Source organism: Prinia subflava, chromosome 9 (genome assembly GCF_021018805.1).
Source record: "Prinia subflava isolate CZ2003 ecotype Zambia chromosome 9, Cam_Psub_1.2, whole genome shotgun sequence".
Classification (NCBI taxonomy): domain Eukaryota; kingdom Metazoa; phylum Chordata; class Aves; order Passeriformes; family Cisticolidae; genus Prinia; species Prinia subflava.
The window spans coordinates 34140152-34158618 of NC_086255.1; the positions used below are offsets into that span (position 1 = coordinate 34140152).

At 45.8% G+C, this 18467-nt stretch overlaps 1 protein-coding gene across 1 annotated transcript in view; it reads right to left on the bottom strand.

Annotated features, from left to right (window-relative positions):
- The window catches only part of TET1 (tet methylcytosine dioxygenase 1), a 73398-nt gene extending 58808 nt beyond the window's left edge, over positions 1-14590 (bottom strand). The window contains exons 1-2 of the mRNA XM_063406382.1: positions 14330-14590; positions 3787-5838 (exon numbers count right to left, since the gene is read on the bottom strand). Of these exons, the coding sequence (XP_063262452.1) occupies positions 3787-5715 (1929 nt within the window). The 5' untranslated portion in view covers positions 5716-5838; positions 14330-14590. The remainder of the gene's footprint in view (positions 1-3786; positions 5839-14329) is intronic.
- Positions 14591-18467: the final 3877 nt, after the last annotated feature.

Here is an 18467-nt window from a genome sequence, read left to right on the forward strand (position 1 = left end):
AGCAGCCTCGGAGATGAGCACTCCCCACTCTGACAGTTCAGGGCAGCCCTGTGAGTTCATGGCCTTTGGGGCAAGAGGCGCTGTGGGCTCATGAACCAGCTCATCTGGGGAAGCGGAGCCGCTCGGCCTGACACGCCGGGGCAGGACAGCGGCTCCCCCGGACAGCGCCGGGAGCCTTGCCCGGCACAGCCGGCAGCAGCAGCGGCTCCGCAGGCAGCGTCCGCACGGCACCGTGTGCGCACTGCTCCATTGCAGCACCTGGCTGCCCGAAACCGGAATCCTTTCGCCACGGAGAGAAGAGAAACCCTGAGCCACTGCTCCTGTCCACAGGCTACTTCTGAAGCCTACAAAATCCTCGCTCCACACTGCAACTCACAAAGACAGCCCTGAGACTCTGCACTGCAACGGCAGCAAAGCGAACCGCTTCTTGGAATTAAATCTGCTTTTTGGAACAAAATAGCTGTGCACTAGCCCTCAGTGACTGCAATACTGTTTCAGAAAACAGCAGTCCTTAAAGACAAGACAAAAATGTGGCAGCATCACAACCCCGTGTGGGTCAGCTTTACAAACTCTTCACTGTGAAGTATTCTGGCATTATTCATCCTGAGGGACAGCAACCCAAGATAAAGCCTTCTTCCTCTTCTTAGGAAAGCTTCCTTACATTTCATTTACTGGGCTGCTCTTCCAAAAAAATTCAATACACAAAAAAATGTTTTCCCTTATATATTTTAGGATTCTTCTTTACCAGCTCTAAACCAAACATTGTGAATTCCTCAGAAGAGAGGCATTATATGCAACAATATTGCCACACACAGGGGCTCGGAACTAGAGCCCACAATGCCTTATCCAGACTTTTATGATGTCACACCCCTGCAAAATCCATTACATTCAGGAAGGTACAATATCACTGAAGGTTTATGTGGCTGCTTTTTTAAATGGTGTTTTTTAAGTCCAATATAGTTTTCAAATCTTTATCTGGATTATGTGAGAATTAATGGAAATATCAGTAATCTAATTAATGCCAGTTCCAAACATGCGACTGATGTTCTCCAAGGGCTGAGTGCACACGTGGGCATGGGTGTTGAAATATGCACTTCAGTTCACATTCATGGCTTCTACCAGCCAGGCTCACTCCCTGTAGCTGTAAATCCACATAAGTTCTTAAAGAAAACCAACACTTTTTCTTTTAAAAGCAGCAGTTATGGACTGCTAACCCCACAGTGGCTATACAGCCTTTTAATGCACACAGCTCTCCCTGACTTCACTGGGACTTTTGCATTTTTTAGTGGGGAGACATCATTCCTTTAAGGCAAAACTCCAACATTTAAACTATGCTCCCGCTCTGTCCCCCTACACCCTCCTCCCAGTGAATCACCTCGGAAAAATGCTTACATTCCACCAACATGAGAGAAAGAAGCATGACTCTTCTGAACAAGGAACACACTGAAGCCAACCTCATTTCTTTTAATTGTTTATGTTCACTTTCCATACCATGGACAGAGACCTAGAGTTTTGGCTATTCCTCAGCTGCTTTTTTATTTGAAACACATTACTGTCACAGAAGTCCCAGTAGTACCAGACTGGGAAAACAATGGAATTCCTTGCAATCTTATCTAAAGGATAGCTGCTAAATTAGTGATAGAATTCCCCATCCCCCAACACCTTCCCCTATATCTCAACACCTTGAAAGAGCTGATGTAACACTGTAGAAATACTTTCTCATTTCCTCAGAGCAGTTTCTAGAGATTGAAAAGGAAGCAAGGCCTCTTTCTAGGAATATCTGAAAAAGCACCAGCTTTCATTCAAATACAATTTTATAAGAAAATACCTGACATGTTTTTAAATGTCAGGAATACTTCATTTCCTCCATGCAGCACCCTGAAATTCCATACAGAATTTAACAAGAAATGAAGGAGGCCTTTGGTGAATCTCTGAATGCATCATACAGAATGTGACCAGTCTAATGAAATAAAAGCACACCAAAATAAAAGTTGCCAAAGAAAAGAATAAAACCAAGGAATCTCTCATAAAGAAAGTAAAAGGAGTGCCCATAGAGGACAAAGGTGAAGGGCAAAGCTAATCTGCAAGGAGAAGGTCAGGCTGAGCAACAAGAAAAGAAGTATGTTTAGCCTGGAAAACAAAGGTTGACAGAAAAGCTGGAGTGCTTCCTTTCACTGACCCTGCCAAAACCCTTTTTAAAACATGGCTTTTAGATCACTTCCTACCTCAACTCCATGAATCCTCTCCCATGAACTTTTCTTCAATCCCACTGACTAAATATACAAAAGGACAATGTCACTACTCTTTTTGCTGTGAAACGTCAGGACAAGTCTCTACCACGTTTACTGTTTTAATATCTATCTTAAGTCACATTACAACTGTCCCTCTCCTCACTTATTTTTTAAGAGCATTAAGGAGCAGTTGAGACAGAGGAGTTTTTTGAATGAATTCTGAGCCAAACTGTTTAAGTCTACTTCCCTAAACATCACACCTTAAAATACACTTCCCCCACAAAGGGGAATATACCATATCCCCTCACTGCTACGGGACTCTTCTTTCTGCTTGCCTACCTTAAAACCAGAACGGATTCTCTGCCAGTCCTGGTAAGCACAGGACAGAGCAGTGAAAGCAGGAGCTCTCCTGAGACCCCCGCAGCTGCCGGGGATTTCTACCTGCTGTAAGAACACACCATTTTAATGAAATTGCTCTTGAGCAAGGTTCTGCAGGTGGATTCTCCCCAGTGTGAACTGCTGCACTCAGAGTACACACCGGTGCAGAGACTTGAACCTCAGTTTCCCACATCCCAAGGCAAATGTCCCAGTGATTGAACTACCAAGACAGCCTCTCTCCCTCTGTGGTTCAGATACTATTGGATCACGTGAAGAGAACACTCCCAGCAGGACCTGGCAGTGCAGAGTCTCACTGCAGCTCAGAGGTCAGGGAATTCAGTTGGGATGTGGGAAATGTATGTTCAACTCCCTACTTACCTGATTTAAAGCCTGATCTTGAAACTGAAATCCCTCAGAAGGTCACTGCTGTTATCACATGGGCATACAGACTGTCTTTTCCCCTCCTCTTTATTCCAAAAGTTATGACCTGGGTTATAAAAGGCTGATGGGTCAGAAAAATGAGTAAGAAACACAGAAAAATAAAGTATGTGTGGGGAATGTGGTAAAAGACAAAGGAGAGAGGAAAGAGAAGTGAAATGAGAGAAACAGAAGAATAGACAATTAGAAAGGCAGAGAGATGCAGAAGGGGAAAATGCAGCTACAACTTGGTCCTGAAGTTTATGAATTGATTTCCACCAAATTTGTCATCACAAGCAAATTACTTTAACTGAACCAAAGAGCAGACAACCTGCTTTCCTTTGCTTTTAGCATTATGTACTTTAAAATACCAACAGTCCCCCTAGTAATTCAGAGTCTCCTAAGACTACCCTCAATCTTCCTCCTCCTCACATTTTGTGCTTACATCTTTCTCATTTTTCCACGTACTCAAATTAATCCACTGTTTTGGCCAACACACCAATATCTGGGACACAGAGTTAAAGCCACATTTACCTTTGATTTTATGGATTTACACAACAGGAACAAGACTAACTCCAGCTCACTCTAACCTACACTTCTGTAGATGACGAGAGGAAGTTACTGTACAACCTGTTAGCACCACCAGTAACCCTGAACTCTCTAAACTTGTGTGCTCTAAAGCAGCATTTCCCTTTGCAGTATTTTAAGCTGCACCTCAAGCCTCAAAAGACTGATTTAACTTGCAACTTCTTTGTCTTACCTCAAAAGGTAGCGTGACTGGTGGTGGTGGCTTTTTCAGTTCTTCACATTTTCTCTTTTTACATATCCGGTGACTAGTTTTGCGCTTCCTGCAGCAGCTGCATTCCTCACAATTTGTTTTCCGCAGACAGGGCTCACAGACTCCACAACGCCTTCGTTTCTTTTTCTCCAGCATAGGGAGCAGAGATGAATATGGAACAGGGTAATGAGTAGCTGGATTTTTAAGAGAGGACGGCCCCGAGGCCTCAACTGCTTCAGTGCTGCTGCTCACGTTGTTCTGAACCAAATTCAAGCTTACTCCGACACTTCCCAGCTGTGATGAATAATCATTATGCTGCAGTTTTGAGTCAGCTGGCAAATCTGCATTTATGGCTTTTTCTGAGGCAAGAGCAGAGATTTCCATGCTTGAAGGCAACTCTGAAACAAAACCTGCAGAGAATTGTCCAGAGCTTTCAGCAGAGATTTTATCAACTGTGCGTTTTTCTAGATCTGAAGATAAAGCGGGGATATATCCTGAATTCAAAATTAATGTCTCTGCATCAATACATTTAACAAGCTGTTCAATGTCCTCTACTTCAATATTGTTTAAAGAGGTATTGGAGACTGGTTCACATACTGTAAATATGTTTTTTGTGTCAAATTCTGAATTATTTTTTGTAAAGCTCAAATCTGAATTTGAACCAAGTTCTTTGTGAATGGGTACAAAATCCACAACCAGTTTCATGGGGTATTCTGCAGGTGAGCCTGCACCTCCAAAATGTAAAAGCAGATTTGATTCAGAAGCAGCTACAGAACTGGAATTTGAACCAATGTCTTTATTCTCAGATTTCAAATCCCAGCCTGCCCTCAAGCAGGAATCTGCAAGTGACCTTGCATCTTCTAATAAATGTTCTTGTGAGTTAAACTCAGAGGTAACTAGAGACGCAGAATCCAAGTCTTGTTCTTCCCTAGGTAGCACCATGTCCAACCCTGCTCCAATGTGGAATTTGGCAAGTGTGACTGACTCTATCAGTACTGCTGAGCTGAGGTCTGAGGTATCAACAGAGCTGGAGTCAGGGTTTATACTGTTAGGCACCATATTGAATGAAGCCTCTGCATGCACCTTTGAGTTCAATTCAGAGGCAATTACAGAGTCAGAAGCAAAAGATGGAAGCACCAACGCAGCATCTTCAACAAATGCTTCAGCTAAACTACCCGTATCAAGATCGCTGGGTATCTGCTCACAGGGCAGGTCTGCACGCTTAGATTTCACCTCTGAAGCTCCTGTACCATCATCAGTTGCCTGACTCTTTGGAATGGAGTCATCTGTTTCAGGTAGTTCTCCCTCCTTGATATGAGTGGCACATGCAATAACAGGCTCTTCACCTGCAATATACAGACAGCCTTCTACAGGCAGAGCAGCTAACTCATTTTGGGCTAAATCTTGTTTCAAAGCTATTTCACCTGGTTCATCGTTTTTCTCTTCTACTACTGCCAGGGCTTCTTGTTCATGTTTTTCCTTTGTTTCTAGCCTTTTTTGTGCTGCAGCTTTCCTGGGTTTTGCAATAATTGGAGTTTGGGACAATCTTCGGGAGAAGGATCGGTTACGGAGAGACATTGTAAAGCCATTGATGCTGAAGGAATCCTGGCTGTGAAAGAGGATATTGTCAGCTTTCTCCAAACTCACCCAGGACGCTCCAGACAAGGTCCTGGTTATGCTGCTCCTGAGAAGTCTACCTGAAGAGCTCATGATTGGTTTCTTTTCTTGCTGTTTTTTCTTAACATCTTTTTCTTGCACTGGCTTTTTGCCTTTTCCAGAACTAACGGCTTTTGTGGAAGTCTTTGTGGTTTTCTTTCTCACTTGGCTAGATTTGTTTTTGCTCTGGTTTGTTTTCCTTTTGCCTAGCTCTTCTCTTTTGGCTGATCTGGAAGGCCTCGCATGGTGAGCCATGTCTGCAGAGCAGGAGGAATGTTAAGAGGAGAGATGGAAAAAAATCATGAGCTCTTGAGAGACGTCTTCAGTAGAGAACTGCACACTCCCATTGCTGCTTTCTGTGCTCATACAATGCCAACTCTGAAACAGAAAAAGATACAAAACAGCATTAATATACTTCAAATTAATAAAAGATGCACATATTTTCAACTGACCATTTTTAATATTTAAAAATACAGAGGTAGAATCAGAAGTAATAGTATTGGGTGTTACATTCAACTAGCACAAAAGCTTTGAAAATATTAGTATACTACAAAATAGAAAGCTTGCCTAAAGGCCTGTAACACAAACTAAGAAGCAGACTGAACTCAAATGACCAGGCAAACATCATACATTTACTATTTTATGACAGCACGAAAAAGTTTGAGTTTTCTCAATTTTATTAAAAGTTCATTCACCAGTAAACTTCCCTTGAGTAAGGAGAAGTTCATATTTATCAGTGGAAGGACATTCAGGAACAAAAGAACAAAACTGAGTTTATTTTTTGTGTATACTCAATACATCATCACCAGGGCATCTACCGTTCTTTCACCATCTACTGGTGGCCCACCTTGGTACAATTCCAGATAAAATGCAAGAAGTAACTAGAGAGAGAAGTAACAATGAGCTCAATCTGTGCTATTACAGGAGAACTGGACCAGGAAAGAATTGTCTTTCCCAGTGTTATCTTCCAGAATACCTTCACAGCACACTGTATTACATTCCAACCTTGGATTCCATACTGTCTGCCTATATCACATGTTTTATGCAAGGTAGATGTCTCTGCTTCTTCACTATGATTTAATAAATTTACCTTCAAAAAACTGCCATACATCTGTCCCAAGCTTTTGTCCCCAGACACAACTGCAATGCAAAGGTCCCCCAACACAACTGAATCATCTCAAAAGATACAACAAATCTATGATGCTCCAAACCAATTTCCTTCACAGTGAGCTGGGTTGTTCTTAAAGTAAAGCAATTCTCACAAGTACATATTTTTAAGCACATAGTGCTTTTTGAGTATCTGTAGAAGGCTTTTAAAGCTTTATTTAGCTGTTTGAACAGATCATGTGGGTAGACAAGGGCAGCCTTAAAATGGGAACAGGCAGAGCCAGAGGCTCTTTAGTCCCCAGTGGGAAGGTACCTTTCCTTCACCATCATTCCTTTACATTCCTTAAGCCACTGGAGGTGACTTGAGAGGTCTTCTACACCTCTCATTGCTGGGAAGAGGCCAAGAAAAGAAAGAACAAGAAGTATGGGGATGATGTCTAAAATCCTGACCTCAAAGGAAGTAAAAGAAAGGGAATCTTGGCTTCTAGAGGAAATTGAAAATGAAAGAAGAGTGTTACCACGTTCCTGACATCACCACTCCCTCCTATGACCTCAATTCCCACCTTGAAGCCCACAGGGTGATCTCACGGGGGCTGCGCTTCCCCAGAGCCTGGTGTGAGCTCTGCTGAAGGTGGGGAGAGTTGCTGATGCAGCCTGAACAGCACTGCCCCAAGAGAAGCTCATGATGCTGCCAAGAGCATGGGCTGGGACAGCCAGCTCCCACGGCCTCTGTGTGGGGCTCACTGCTCCCCAAAGCAGCACACTGACAGCCAGCCTCTTCTGGCCAGCTGTTTGTCACAGCCCTGGGCAGGCTGCCCAGTGGCCACAGCACCCACCAAGGCTAGCAGTGACTCCCCAAACTCCTTTTGAGTAGCTTAGTTAAAGCATTTTGAAGCCTGGCTCTTATTTATTCAGCTGTAGCAAGCCAACTGATCCTCTGTACTACAATGTACAAACCAAGCATCTTATCTAAACATGATGTGATTATCGTGTATCACATCTTCATATTGCATATCAGATGAACATGATTACTGAGACAGCAGGTTTTATCACACACACAAATACCATTTGGAGCCAGCAGGGCTGCACAAGACAAGGCTAAACGCACTTCTCAGGTGAGCTCAGACAACAGTGCCCACTGAACAGCCAATAAACAAGCCGAATAAACAGCACCCCTCCTCCACAGCAACACATCCAACCTGAAGAGCAGACACGTGCAGTTGTTTATAGTTGTGGGTGGAGCTTCAAAGGTTGCAGAAGAGCCCTGAACAGCTCCTGCAGAAGCTCTCTATGAAAGTTGGGCCAGACAGTGAAATAGAAAAACAAATACAACACTGAAGTGAAGGTAATCCGAGTACTCTCCTCCCCCTACACTTCTCTGGAGGCACAAGGGGGAAGGGGGATGTGGCCATTAGGAGTCACTCTATGAACCAAAGAGGGCATCACATCAGCAGGTCCATGAAACAGCCCGCAAAAAGCTTCCCCAGTTTATCGGGGTTGTGACAGAGACTGGGATCTTCATTCCAAAGGATGGCCTGGAGGGCTGCAAAACCAGCTGGAAGAAAGCAGCAGGCACGTCTGCAGCCATTAGCAGAGGAGCTACATAGCAGTGGCAGGAGAAGAAATGCGAGCTGCTTTCAGAGCCTACAGTCAGGACAGCAAGGAAGAAAGCAAGCCAGGCCAGGCCACACATGGCAATGTGTGAATCATGGTGGGGGGAACTGAAGTGATCAAGTCTTTTCTCTTTATCAGCCCTAAACCAGAAGCAGAATGACCAGAGAATACAGGAGGGCTGCAGTGGAAACAGTGACTGGATTTCTGAGAATACTGAATATGAATGATGCTTTGCTCATATTTGCCTACACAATTAGTTGTTACTGTGGAAGTTCAGGAAGCACAACCCTTAAAATTATCAATTAGAATCTTAATTTATAACCATTTGGTAACTTTTTAAATCATTGCTACAATTACATGATAACATGTCTTTATTTGCATTTGGACAGTGATAGGACATGGGGGGATAGCTTCAAGGTGAAGGATGGCAAGTCCACATCAGATACTAGGAAGAAATTGTTCCTTGTGAGGGTGGTGAGGCCCTGGCACTGCCCCATCCCTGGAAGTGTCCAAGCCCAGGCTGGATGGGACTTGGAGCAACCTGGTTTAGTGGAAGGTGTCCCTGCCCATGGCAGGGGGTTGGAATGAGTCGATCTTTAAGGTCCCCTCCAACCCACACCATTCTGTGATGGCACAATTTGAAAATTGCAAAATAGTTGTTTCAGGACTGAAGAGGCAAGATCATCCTAGTGTTCTTGGGTTGGTTGGTTTTGTCTTTTTTATTTTTAATGTTTTAATACAGAAAAACACACCTGGTCTGGCAAGAGTGTAGAAAACTATCAATGCCAAAGCATTGCTTCTCTTCAGGGCCAAAATTAGAGAGTGAACACTTGAACAGAGTGGTTCAAGACTTCCCCTATACTCAGTAAAAAAAGAATGTTGGTATTTGTAGGAAATTGCCTGGCTTTAAATGCTGCACTAAAAAAGATGGCAAAGGCTTTGTCTGACTCAGAGATGACAATACAGGGTCACAAGAACAGCAATACTTTTATCCATTTTGTTTTAATTTTGTCACTGGAGTGACTTCAGGTTTTTCAGAAGAGATCTGAATAGACCCCCAAAGGAATTTTTTGGGGGGTAGGGGGCTAATGCTTCACTTTAGTTATACTTGCCTGGGACTTGGAGTACCTGACCTACAAGGTGATTTTACACTCTCAGGCAAAATGTCAGCAAGAGATCTCTGCTTCCCTTAAAAAAATCCTGGTCTTGAACACTAGTCTGCCACAACCACCTTAACCACTAGCTAGAAACTGCCTGACATTTTAAATAACCTGTCCTAGAAGTTACATTGCTATTGCTTTGTTTCCTCTTCCACAGTTAGGACCAGAATATTAGGTAGCTGCAAGGCTGGTGTTAAAGTTCTGTTTCCTGTAACACTAGGAAATATTTTACCTTTCCTTTTCCATTTAAAGCACTGGCAAGGACTGTTGGTATCTGCAGCAGTTGCAAATCATCTCATGCCGCTTCTTAAGGACAACAAATGGCTTTATCACATTGGTCATATTTCACAACAAGTAATTAATATTTCCAAAACATCTATGTGGACTCAACAGGATTATAAAACATGAACCTCATGGGACAATGTAACTTGTCACTTTTCTATCATCCTGAAGAGAAGAAAGCTTACTTCAATGCTTTCTTCTAAAAGCCAAGCCAGGTGAGACCTGCCATGCCTTCCCTCACAGGGGAGCACAGGCGTCTCTGGGATGTAAAAGAGGCAATAGGTAAAAGGAGGTTTTGCAGGGAACTGCCCTAGATAATACCAGTGCATCCTGAAGCCGACTGTTCCTTAAGCCAACTTATCTCTCCTAATCCATGTGCAAAGCTCAAAGCAGGTTTTAAGGTCAGTTGCTTAAGTTTTGCTCATTCGTGGTAATGAATCTGGAACAATTCCACTGACTGCTATAATCCTCAACAAATACTGTTTAAAAAGCTAATCAATGGCTAAATCTTTTAGTCCTGTCTTGGTCAAAATTCCAAACAATTATAATGAGAAGTCTATCTACAAAGTAATTAAGAAATTTAACCCCATACTGTCAGAATGCCTCCAGAAAAAAAAACCAAAACAATAACCAACAACCCGCCCAACCAACCAACCAACCAACCAACCACAAAAAAAACCCAACCCAAACCCACCCACAACTTTACACAAATGGGTAAAAAAAGATAAAGCAAATTTTCATTCTAGAGACAGTGTCAATCAAGATTCTGTTACATAATGTGATTCTTGTTGGGAGATGGCAGGGGAAAAAGAAAGATATTAGAAGATGTGTCCTCATTAAAAATGGTCGCAGTTTTTTTATGGTGGTGTGAAAAAATGGCAAGTGAACCCCTGAACAAACAGAGCAGTATAGGGGGAAAAAACGACACAGCTAGCAGTCAGTAGTTTCTCTAGTCACCTGGTTTCACTACAGTCAGATGTACTTAAATACATTTTGTTTCAGTGTTTAGATATCTTTTAAAAAGTCCCTTGAGATTCCTCCTTAGGAGAAACAGATCTGGAAGCTTTCATAAAAGCCACTCAATAATATGCAGGTCGCAAGCAATAAGGGCCACAATGGGACTAAGCTGTCACATGAGCTCAGATACACAATTTAGTATTGAAAACCACCTCATCTTCTGGCAGCAAATGCTCTAGAGGAAGATGCAAGAGACAACCACAGAAGACAGACGTTAAAAAAATCTGACCCTCAGGTAAAAATCAGCATATTCTTCCCAGCTGAACCAAAGCCATCCTGCTTTCCAATTCTGCCTAGTTCCCCGCATCTACTCATTGCTCTGTAGAACACTTTGTATATGAAAAGAAGGGAAATGGGTTAGGAGGGGAGAATCAGCTTTAATTTTCCCTTTCCCCCTTCTTTAATCCTTGAATACACATTTGGCTTTGGGTAAGAAATAAAAATGGAACTTCTCATCTGCTATCTCAGTACCATGAATTATATCACACACAGAGGCTTCCCCACTCCATTCTCCTCCAGAGGCTTTCTGCTTTATGTTACAGGACTATGACACTCACAAGCAACGGGATATATTTCATCCACATATATTGAACTTTGCCTTAAGGCAACACTTTCCAGCAGTGTTCCAATGTGGGACAGGCACTGCAGGATGCCACCTCAGTTTCTCACAGACAAAGGCACGTGAAGAACAATCCTTTACTCACTCATCAGCAACGCAGGCTGATGCTGAGCAGACCAAGCACCAAGGCCTCCATCCTAAATTTCCCTCCTTGCTGGCGGCGTTAGGCCATGACTGTGTTTGGAGGATAAGGCAGGGCTGCCACCCCGCTGCGGGAGGAGCTGCAGGCTGCTGTGAAATAGGCACGCTCCGTGAATTCAGCACGAGACGTCCATGGTTAGCATTTTGCAGTGTCATCACTTCAGGCACCTTGGCGGCTACACAGTGAGTCACACAGATAAAAAGATACCACAAAAAAACCTCCTCCAGTTTAGAGAAAGCTCTAATAGAATGATTAGGAGAAAGAAAAAGAAAAAAATAGAACCGTGGCAAGGAACCGCACATGCCTAAACCACAACCCAGACTAAGCCTCAGACAAACAACTTGAACCGAAAATCCATTGTGAAGACTCACACCACATGTGCAAGTATCCTCCCTTCAGCCAGGCAGAAGCAGGGGCTTACTTTAATCTACGTGCAGTGCAGCCAAGCACAGACCTTTAAAGGTGGAATGTTAAAAAGTAAAAAGTGAAAAAAAAAACCCAAGTAATTTCTAAAGGCTCCTCAAAGACAAACCCCATCCACCAGAACACTCCAGATACATTTGAATACAAAAAAGTATTAACAGAACACCCTAGCTCATCATATGCCTCTCTAATTCTGCATTTATGCTGTTTAAAGCACTGCATTCCTTTTTGATAATATGACCCTATTCTTCAGGAGGTTTGACTTTTCTTAAAAACAACAACAAAAAACCCACAAAAACCTCCCACCATTAACGGAATCACCTTATCTCGAACTCAGCTAAAAGAAGGGGGAGGTGGAGAGAAGAACCTTCAGGCAAAGATTAAGCCTGGAAAATTTCAGCCTGAAAGGTGTTTTGAAATTTTAAGTATCTGAAAACAGAAAGCAGGATGGAAGTGCTTAGGCCAGTTTCAACAACCACAGGTACCATGCCAGTCATAATAAAACACTGTTAGTGAAGATTTTTAATTACTACACAGTAAAGAATTAGGTCTTACAGAAACTGTGAATATCAAAGTTCCTTGGTACATCTCACCTTGAGTTCTTCCCAAGTTACCTGCTGTGCACAACCCAGTCTGCTCTTGTCTCCTCCAAGCATAACAAACTCCTCTTATCTTGAGGGACTGACTCTCATCCCAGGAGCAACCACCACCCCTTGGGTTGGTGGAGCAACTACCTCAGAAAAGCATAAACCAGCTTTCTCCTTCTTTACAGTAAGGGTCGACCAGGCTACCTGCTCAGACCAAGACTAAATGCTAGATTTTCCCAATTCAATCTGTTTTCCTAATTCGTGTTGAGTGACATAATGAAAACAGGGTAATTACACCACAGAATAGCTTTCTGCCTTTCCACAAGAGTACCTCAAAAATCACTGAGCACAGCTGGAGAGAACTATCATTATTTGGAAGATTACTATTATTATTGTTTTCACAGGTTTTTCCATTGTCTTGAAAATTTAAAGAGACATCTCTGCTTTAGAAACCCACTCAGCCATGTTTAAACACCTAACGCTGCGATCTTTGCGCATTTTGCCATTATGGTATTATAATTTCTAGAATGAGAGTTCATTAGCCGGTGCTGCCACCCTGGCCAGCTTGTTTACACGAGTCGACTCCAGCGCCTCGCTCCACTGACACTGGTGTGCTCACGCCCAGCTCCACATACCCGCTGCACATTCCCCTCTCCTCCTTAAAGGAGTAGCAATCTCACCACGCTGGGCAGCTGCTACGTAGGCCGAGATACAAGTGGTGCGGACTACGTTGCTCTTTAAATATCTTTGGGGTGCAGCAGGATAGGCTGGCTGCGTGTAGGACAGGCTGGGCACACAATTGGCGCGTCTCCTTTGACTTAGCGCTGCGCCTGGTCCCTCCGCAAGCCCAGCCTGCTCCCCTGCTCGCTCCTCCTTACCATACCTTTGTAAGGTTAGCTGCTCCTGCCTGCCAGCAGGCCGCCTCGTCCTTTCTCCTCACCATTCGGCGAGGCACATCCTTCTCCCCTGGTTCTTTCACGAGCACGGCAGGGAGCATTCCCGCCAGCACCAAGCCTTCAGTTGCCAAAAGACCACCACCTCTTTAGCCCCAGCTCCAAGAGCAGCCGGACAAGCACTCAGCGCCCAGGAGGCTACAGCCCTGCAGGGCTCTGGTTCCTTTAATGCAGGCAAGCGGACCCCAAGGGAGGTAGGGGCAGGCAGGGCCCTCCTGGGGGGAGGCAGCGGCTCCTCGTGGCCTGGCCCCGCAGCTGGCCGTGCCCCCCCAACCCCGGGAGCCCTCCCCGGGGCTGCAGACAATGGGGCCAACCCCAGCGGCGGCGCTGGGGACCCGCAGCGCCCATCCGGACGCGCCCGGCTTCTCCCGCGGCAAAGGCGGGGAGCCGCCCGCGGGGATGCTCCCCCAGCCCCGCACACCCGCGGCACCTCCACAGGGCGATGCTGCACAGCCCTCGCTCGCCGGCGGTGGGAGTGGGCTGCGGGGTTTTTCGGCTGGACGGGGGCCCCTACGGCCGGGCAGGGTCTCCTTTAATTGTTCCCTGTCCTCCACGCAGGCTGCAGTCAGTTTCTCTTGCCTGGCGGGTTCTTCCAGGCAGGCTCTGGCTGCTGCAGCTCAAACACGCTCCAGCACAGCCAGGGAGACCGGACTTCTTCGCTTTTTCGGCCAACAAACTCCGTTTTGCATTTGAATAACCCCCAGCCTGCCTTCCTCCCCGCCTCGGAACGGCCCGAGCCGCGGGGCTCCGAGCCTGGCCGCGGCGGTGCCTCTGCCTCCCCCTCCCCACTCTACCGCAGCTCAACTTTGCAACTAGCCAAGGGGATAAGCGAGAGGGAAAGGAGTGGAAAAACTGAGGGATTAAAAAAAAACGGAAAGAAAAAAGGTGGGGTTCCGAGAGCAGAGGTCCCCGCCGTTCCCCCCCTCCCGCCCGCGGCAGCCCCGGGACCCGTCCCGCACACGTACCAGGGCTGCGGCGCGGCCAGCCCGCAGCTCTCAGCAAGGGGCGATGCTGGCATGGCTCGGAGCGGGGCGAGGCGCGGGTCACGGCCCGGGCCCCCGCGGGCGGGCGGCTCCCATGGCACGACGAGCCCAGGCGCGGAGAGGAGCCCCGGGCCGCGAAACGTGCTCCGTGCTCCGGCGGCGTCGCCCCTGGCCGGACCCTCCGGGAGGGAGCGGGGAGGGGGCGGCTCGGCGGGGCGCTCGCCGCACCGAGCCCTCCCGGCAGGCGGCAAAACGCGCCCTGGATCCCCGCGGCCGGAGCGGGATTCGCCGCCCCCCACACCCCACCCACGCCCCGGGGTGACCCGGCACGGCCCCGGGGACGGCGAGGGTGGCGGCCGTGTTCTCCCGGCTGCCCACAAGAGCCGCCGTCGGCGTGCCTGGCTGGTAACGCCGGGGGTTATTCAACAAAAACAACAACAAAATTAAATGACGGTAATAAGAGAAAAGGCGAATTATCCCGTTACTTGCGGAGGCTGTGGTTTGATGCCGCATATCCCACGGTCAGCCACGGTGGTGGCACTCTATAAAATCATTCCTTTTATTTTTAGCCTGGAAGAGGGAAAGCCTGGTCAGCCGTGACAGGCGAGAGGCTCTCCGGGGGACAAACCCCCTGGCCCTTGCATGCACCATCCAGGAGGACCCTCGGACACCGGCGTCCAGCAGGCCCAGCCATCCCACGCATGGAGCAAACACTCCCAGAAGCATGGGGAAGGTGCTGGCTGAGAAGATCTGCGGAGCTGCTCTCTCCCTCCAGCAAGGAGGTAAAATGTAATGAGCCTTCTCTTCCCCATCCCCCACCTCATTCATTAAGAGTCACTGATAATATTTGCTGCTCCTTCCCAGAGGAAAACGGGTGAGTGAAATGTTACGGCAAGAGGAAGAGTCAGTCCACTGATTGACTTCTTCCACCCCTCATTATCACCATATCCTGCTTTTGTGAAAAGCAGGCCACCAAATCTAACATCTCTTCTGACTGAAAAACAGATGTTGGAAATGGGATCTGTGGAACAATATACCCAAGCAGTACTTTTTTAGAAAGGCTTCATTATTATTAAGTCTGTAGCTGTTGCAATATAAAGCACTGCAAGTGTGAACCAGCCCAGTCAAATGTGAGCCTGCAGAGAGGCTTCTCTGCTGCACACAAGTGAGCAGCACTGTCCACATCCATCCATTCCTAGAGATGGAATATGCCAACATTTTGCTGGTTTAAGTGACATGTGATAAAGGAGAAGCAGTAGCACCGATCTGCACAACTCCTTGTCACTACTGCTCTTCAGTGACAGTGGGTAGGTAGCCCATCACCAATTCACACCTCCAACCTCTTCCCACCTGCCCCACATAACCTTACAGCAAGAGAGGAGAACAGTCTGGGAATCTTAGCCAAGCTCACAGACACTTCAGTAGAAACAAGGTGAAGCCTACACCACAGACACCTGAATTTTGAGCACCTGCCCTGAGTGGCAGGGAATTTTAGCAATGCACAAGTTCTCTTTGCTGGGTGTAACCGTTCCATCTCCTCCTCACAGCCAGGTATCAAGACTTATACTGTCCCAGAGACTTGTCCTGCTAAAATGTAAGGTAGCACAAGCTATTTTTGTAAGATAAAATAACAGGTGATTTGAGAAGTAAAAGAACCATTGCTCTAAAACCACTGCATGCAGCAGAAGTTGAAGGAACTAGAACTTGATGATAAAACCCCACATAATCAGAATATGTTTCTTGTGGAGATGGCAGTAAGTCAGATGTTGTGGGCTTGAATAAAAAGCAGAGCAAGAAATTAATAACTTGGGGGAAAAGAAACAAACAGTGAGGGCTACGGTTTATCTAGAATAAGCAGGTTAACACAGGAGCACCCAAGCACCAACAAGCACAATCACAGCTCCATTAAAAACATGGCTAGGAAACAAACAAGGCTAACAATTGTTCATTTTCACACCTATAGACTTATGTGCTCATGGTCTGAGGTCCTCCACCCTGGGAAGAAAGTAGCACCAGATCACAATCTTTTCTAGCAACAGGGAGATACTCAGCCTACCAAGACAAGTAGAGTATAAATGCAAAAAGATCCCACAGTAATGACTGTCTGGGCAATAAAACAGTGGATTAAAGCCTTTCACTAAAATGCAAAGTGAGGCACATGGAGTGGAACATTGAAATCAGCCTCTGACTTAACTCCTACTGTTCAAAATAGAGATCCTGGTACTGTGACAGGTGCTGCAGTGAAGCTGTTCCGTGTGCTTAAGTGGAGTGTCAGGAATCATTACAAAAGAAGGGGAGGGATGAACAGGGAACACCCTACACCATCATCATGTAGCCCAGACCTCATCTGTTTATGTCTTGAATATAATGTGCAGTTCTAGTTTGCTTAAAAGGTGCAAATGGAAACTTGAAAGACACATAAGAACATAGCCAGTGTACCTAAAAGCACATGGAACAGCTGAATGCACCAATATTTCCACCCTAGAAAGGCAGCAATGTGGATGAAATCCCAACCAGTATACTGAAAACCAAAAACAGCTTGGAAAGTAGTATCAGAGAGAGATACTCATTCATTCAATGTCTGTTAAGAGAAACAATGACCTTTTCTCTAAAGCAGACAAAATCAAGGTAATATATCAACCATGTAATCAAAACATAGACAGGAACTTCATACAACATGTTTTCAAACCACAGAACTCATTACTACAGCACACTGAAGAGGCAAAAAAAATTTAGGGAGGTGTTTTTTTTAAAGCAAAATAATGGAAGAAAGTTTAACCAAACCCACACAACACAGAAGTACTGTTTTAATTATATGTTACTTGAAGCTGAAAGAGTGCACTGAGTGCCCTGTATGGTACCCAAGTCTCCTTCCCTGTCTATATACTACTGGCTATTTTTCTGGGTAAGGTTTTAAGCTGGCAGACCTTTGGTCTGACACAGTGCTCCTATCCCTATGCTACTCTCCAGAATAAAACTCAAGCTGACACCAACCTACAGAATGAATAAAACTGAACAACATCATACAAGGCAATAAAGCACACAACCCTGTAAGTAGCTCTGCATTGCAGGCAGCTCTGGCAGAATCCGAGTCTGTGGTAAACACGAGGGAGCTGTGAGGGACAGCTGCTCCCTGACAGACAGGGAGCCCCTCGCAACAGCCAGCAGGACAAGGACCTCACCAGCAGGCACCCAGCCCCACTGTACACACATAGGGTAAACACAACAGGCCCAGGGGCGCCATCTGCATTCAGGCACAAGGCCAGGTAGTGAAACAGCTTCCAGAAGATGAGGTAGGTCTGAAGTTCAACTAAAAACTCAATCTGCAGGTCACAAGCAGGTCTGGAGACCCATAGAGTAAGGAAAAATACACACAACCTAAGTGAATACTGAACAGAGTCCATACAGAATAAAAAAGGCCAACCCCACACTAAAGCTCTAAATAAACTAGGCTCATTCCTTAGGGTTGAGCTTAAATAGCGCTCCTGGGCCCATTGGCAAAGGATGTGGGTGGATACTCCAGATGCAGCTGGTCAGGTCCACGAAGACCTATTAATGCCCTCAGGCCTTGACCCTGGAAACAGAACTGTTCCCGTGTGCTGTCCCTAAATCAGTCCTGCAGTCATCTGGATCTGCAACAGACCTCTGCAATAGGCACAGCATCAGCCCAAGCTAAGAAAGGTTAGACTGATGCTGAACTTTAGTTCTTCATGAACCAAAAGCTCTGAGAATTACATTGCAAAGACACCTAAGCTGCTTTTTAAGGACAGATTTGATCTAACCAGGCCTATCTTAGCCAGCCCTGCTTCCCTTGTAGTGGAAAGATGATACTGACACATTAGGGCTGTCTGCTTGCGTGATTACAAAACACGGATCACAGCTTCCAGTTTCTATCAAAGCCTGCCTCACATTTATTAGCTCGGACTCCAGCATGACAAAGTGACCAGCCTGCTCACAGCCCAAACATGACCGAGGAACCTGTGTGCCACACTGGTGTGTGGTGCTGTGCTTGTGAATCAGCTCAGCCCAGGCCAAACACTGTTAATGCCTTTGATTTGTAATACAGATGATCAGATAAACCCACGGCATTGTTAGCTGGCACTATCTGAAAGACTAAAAT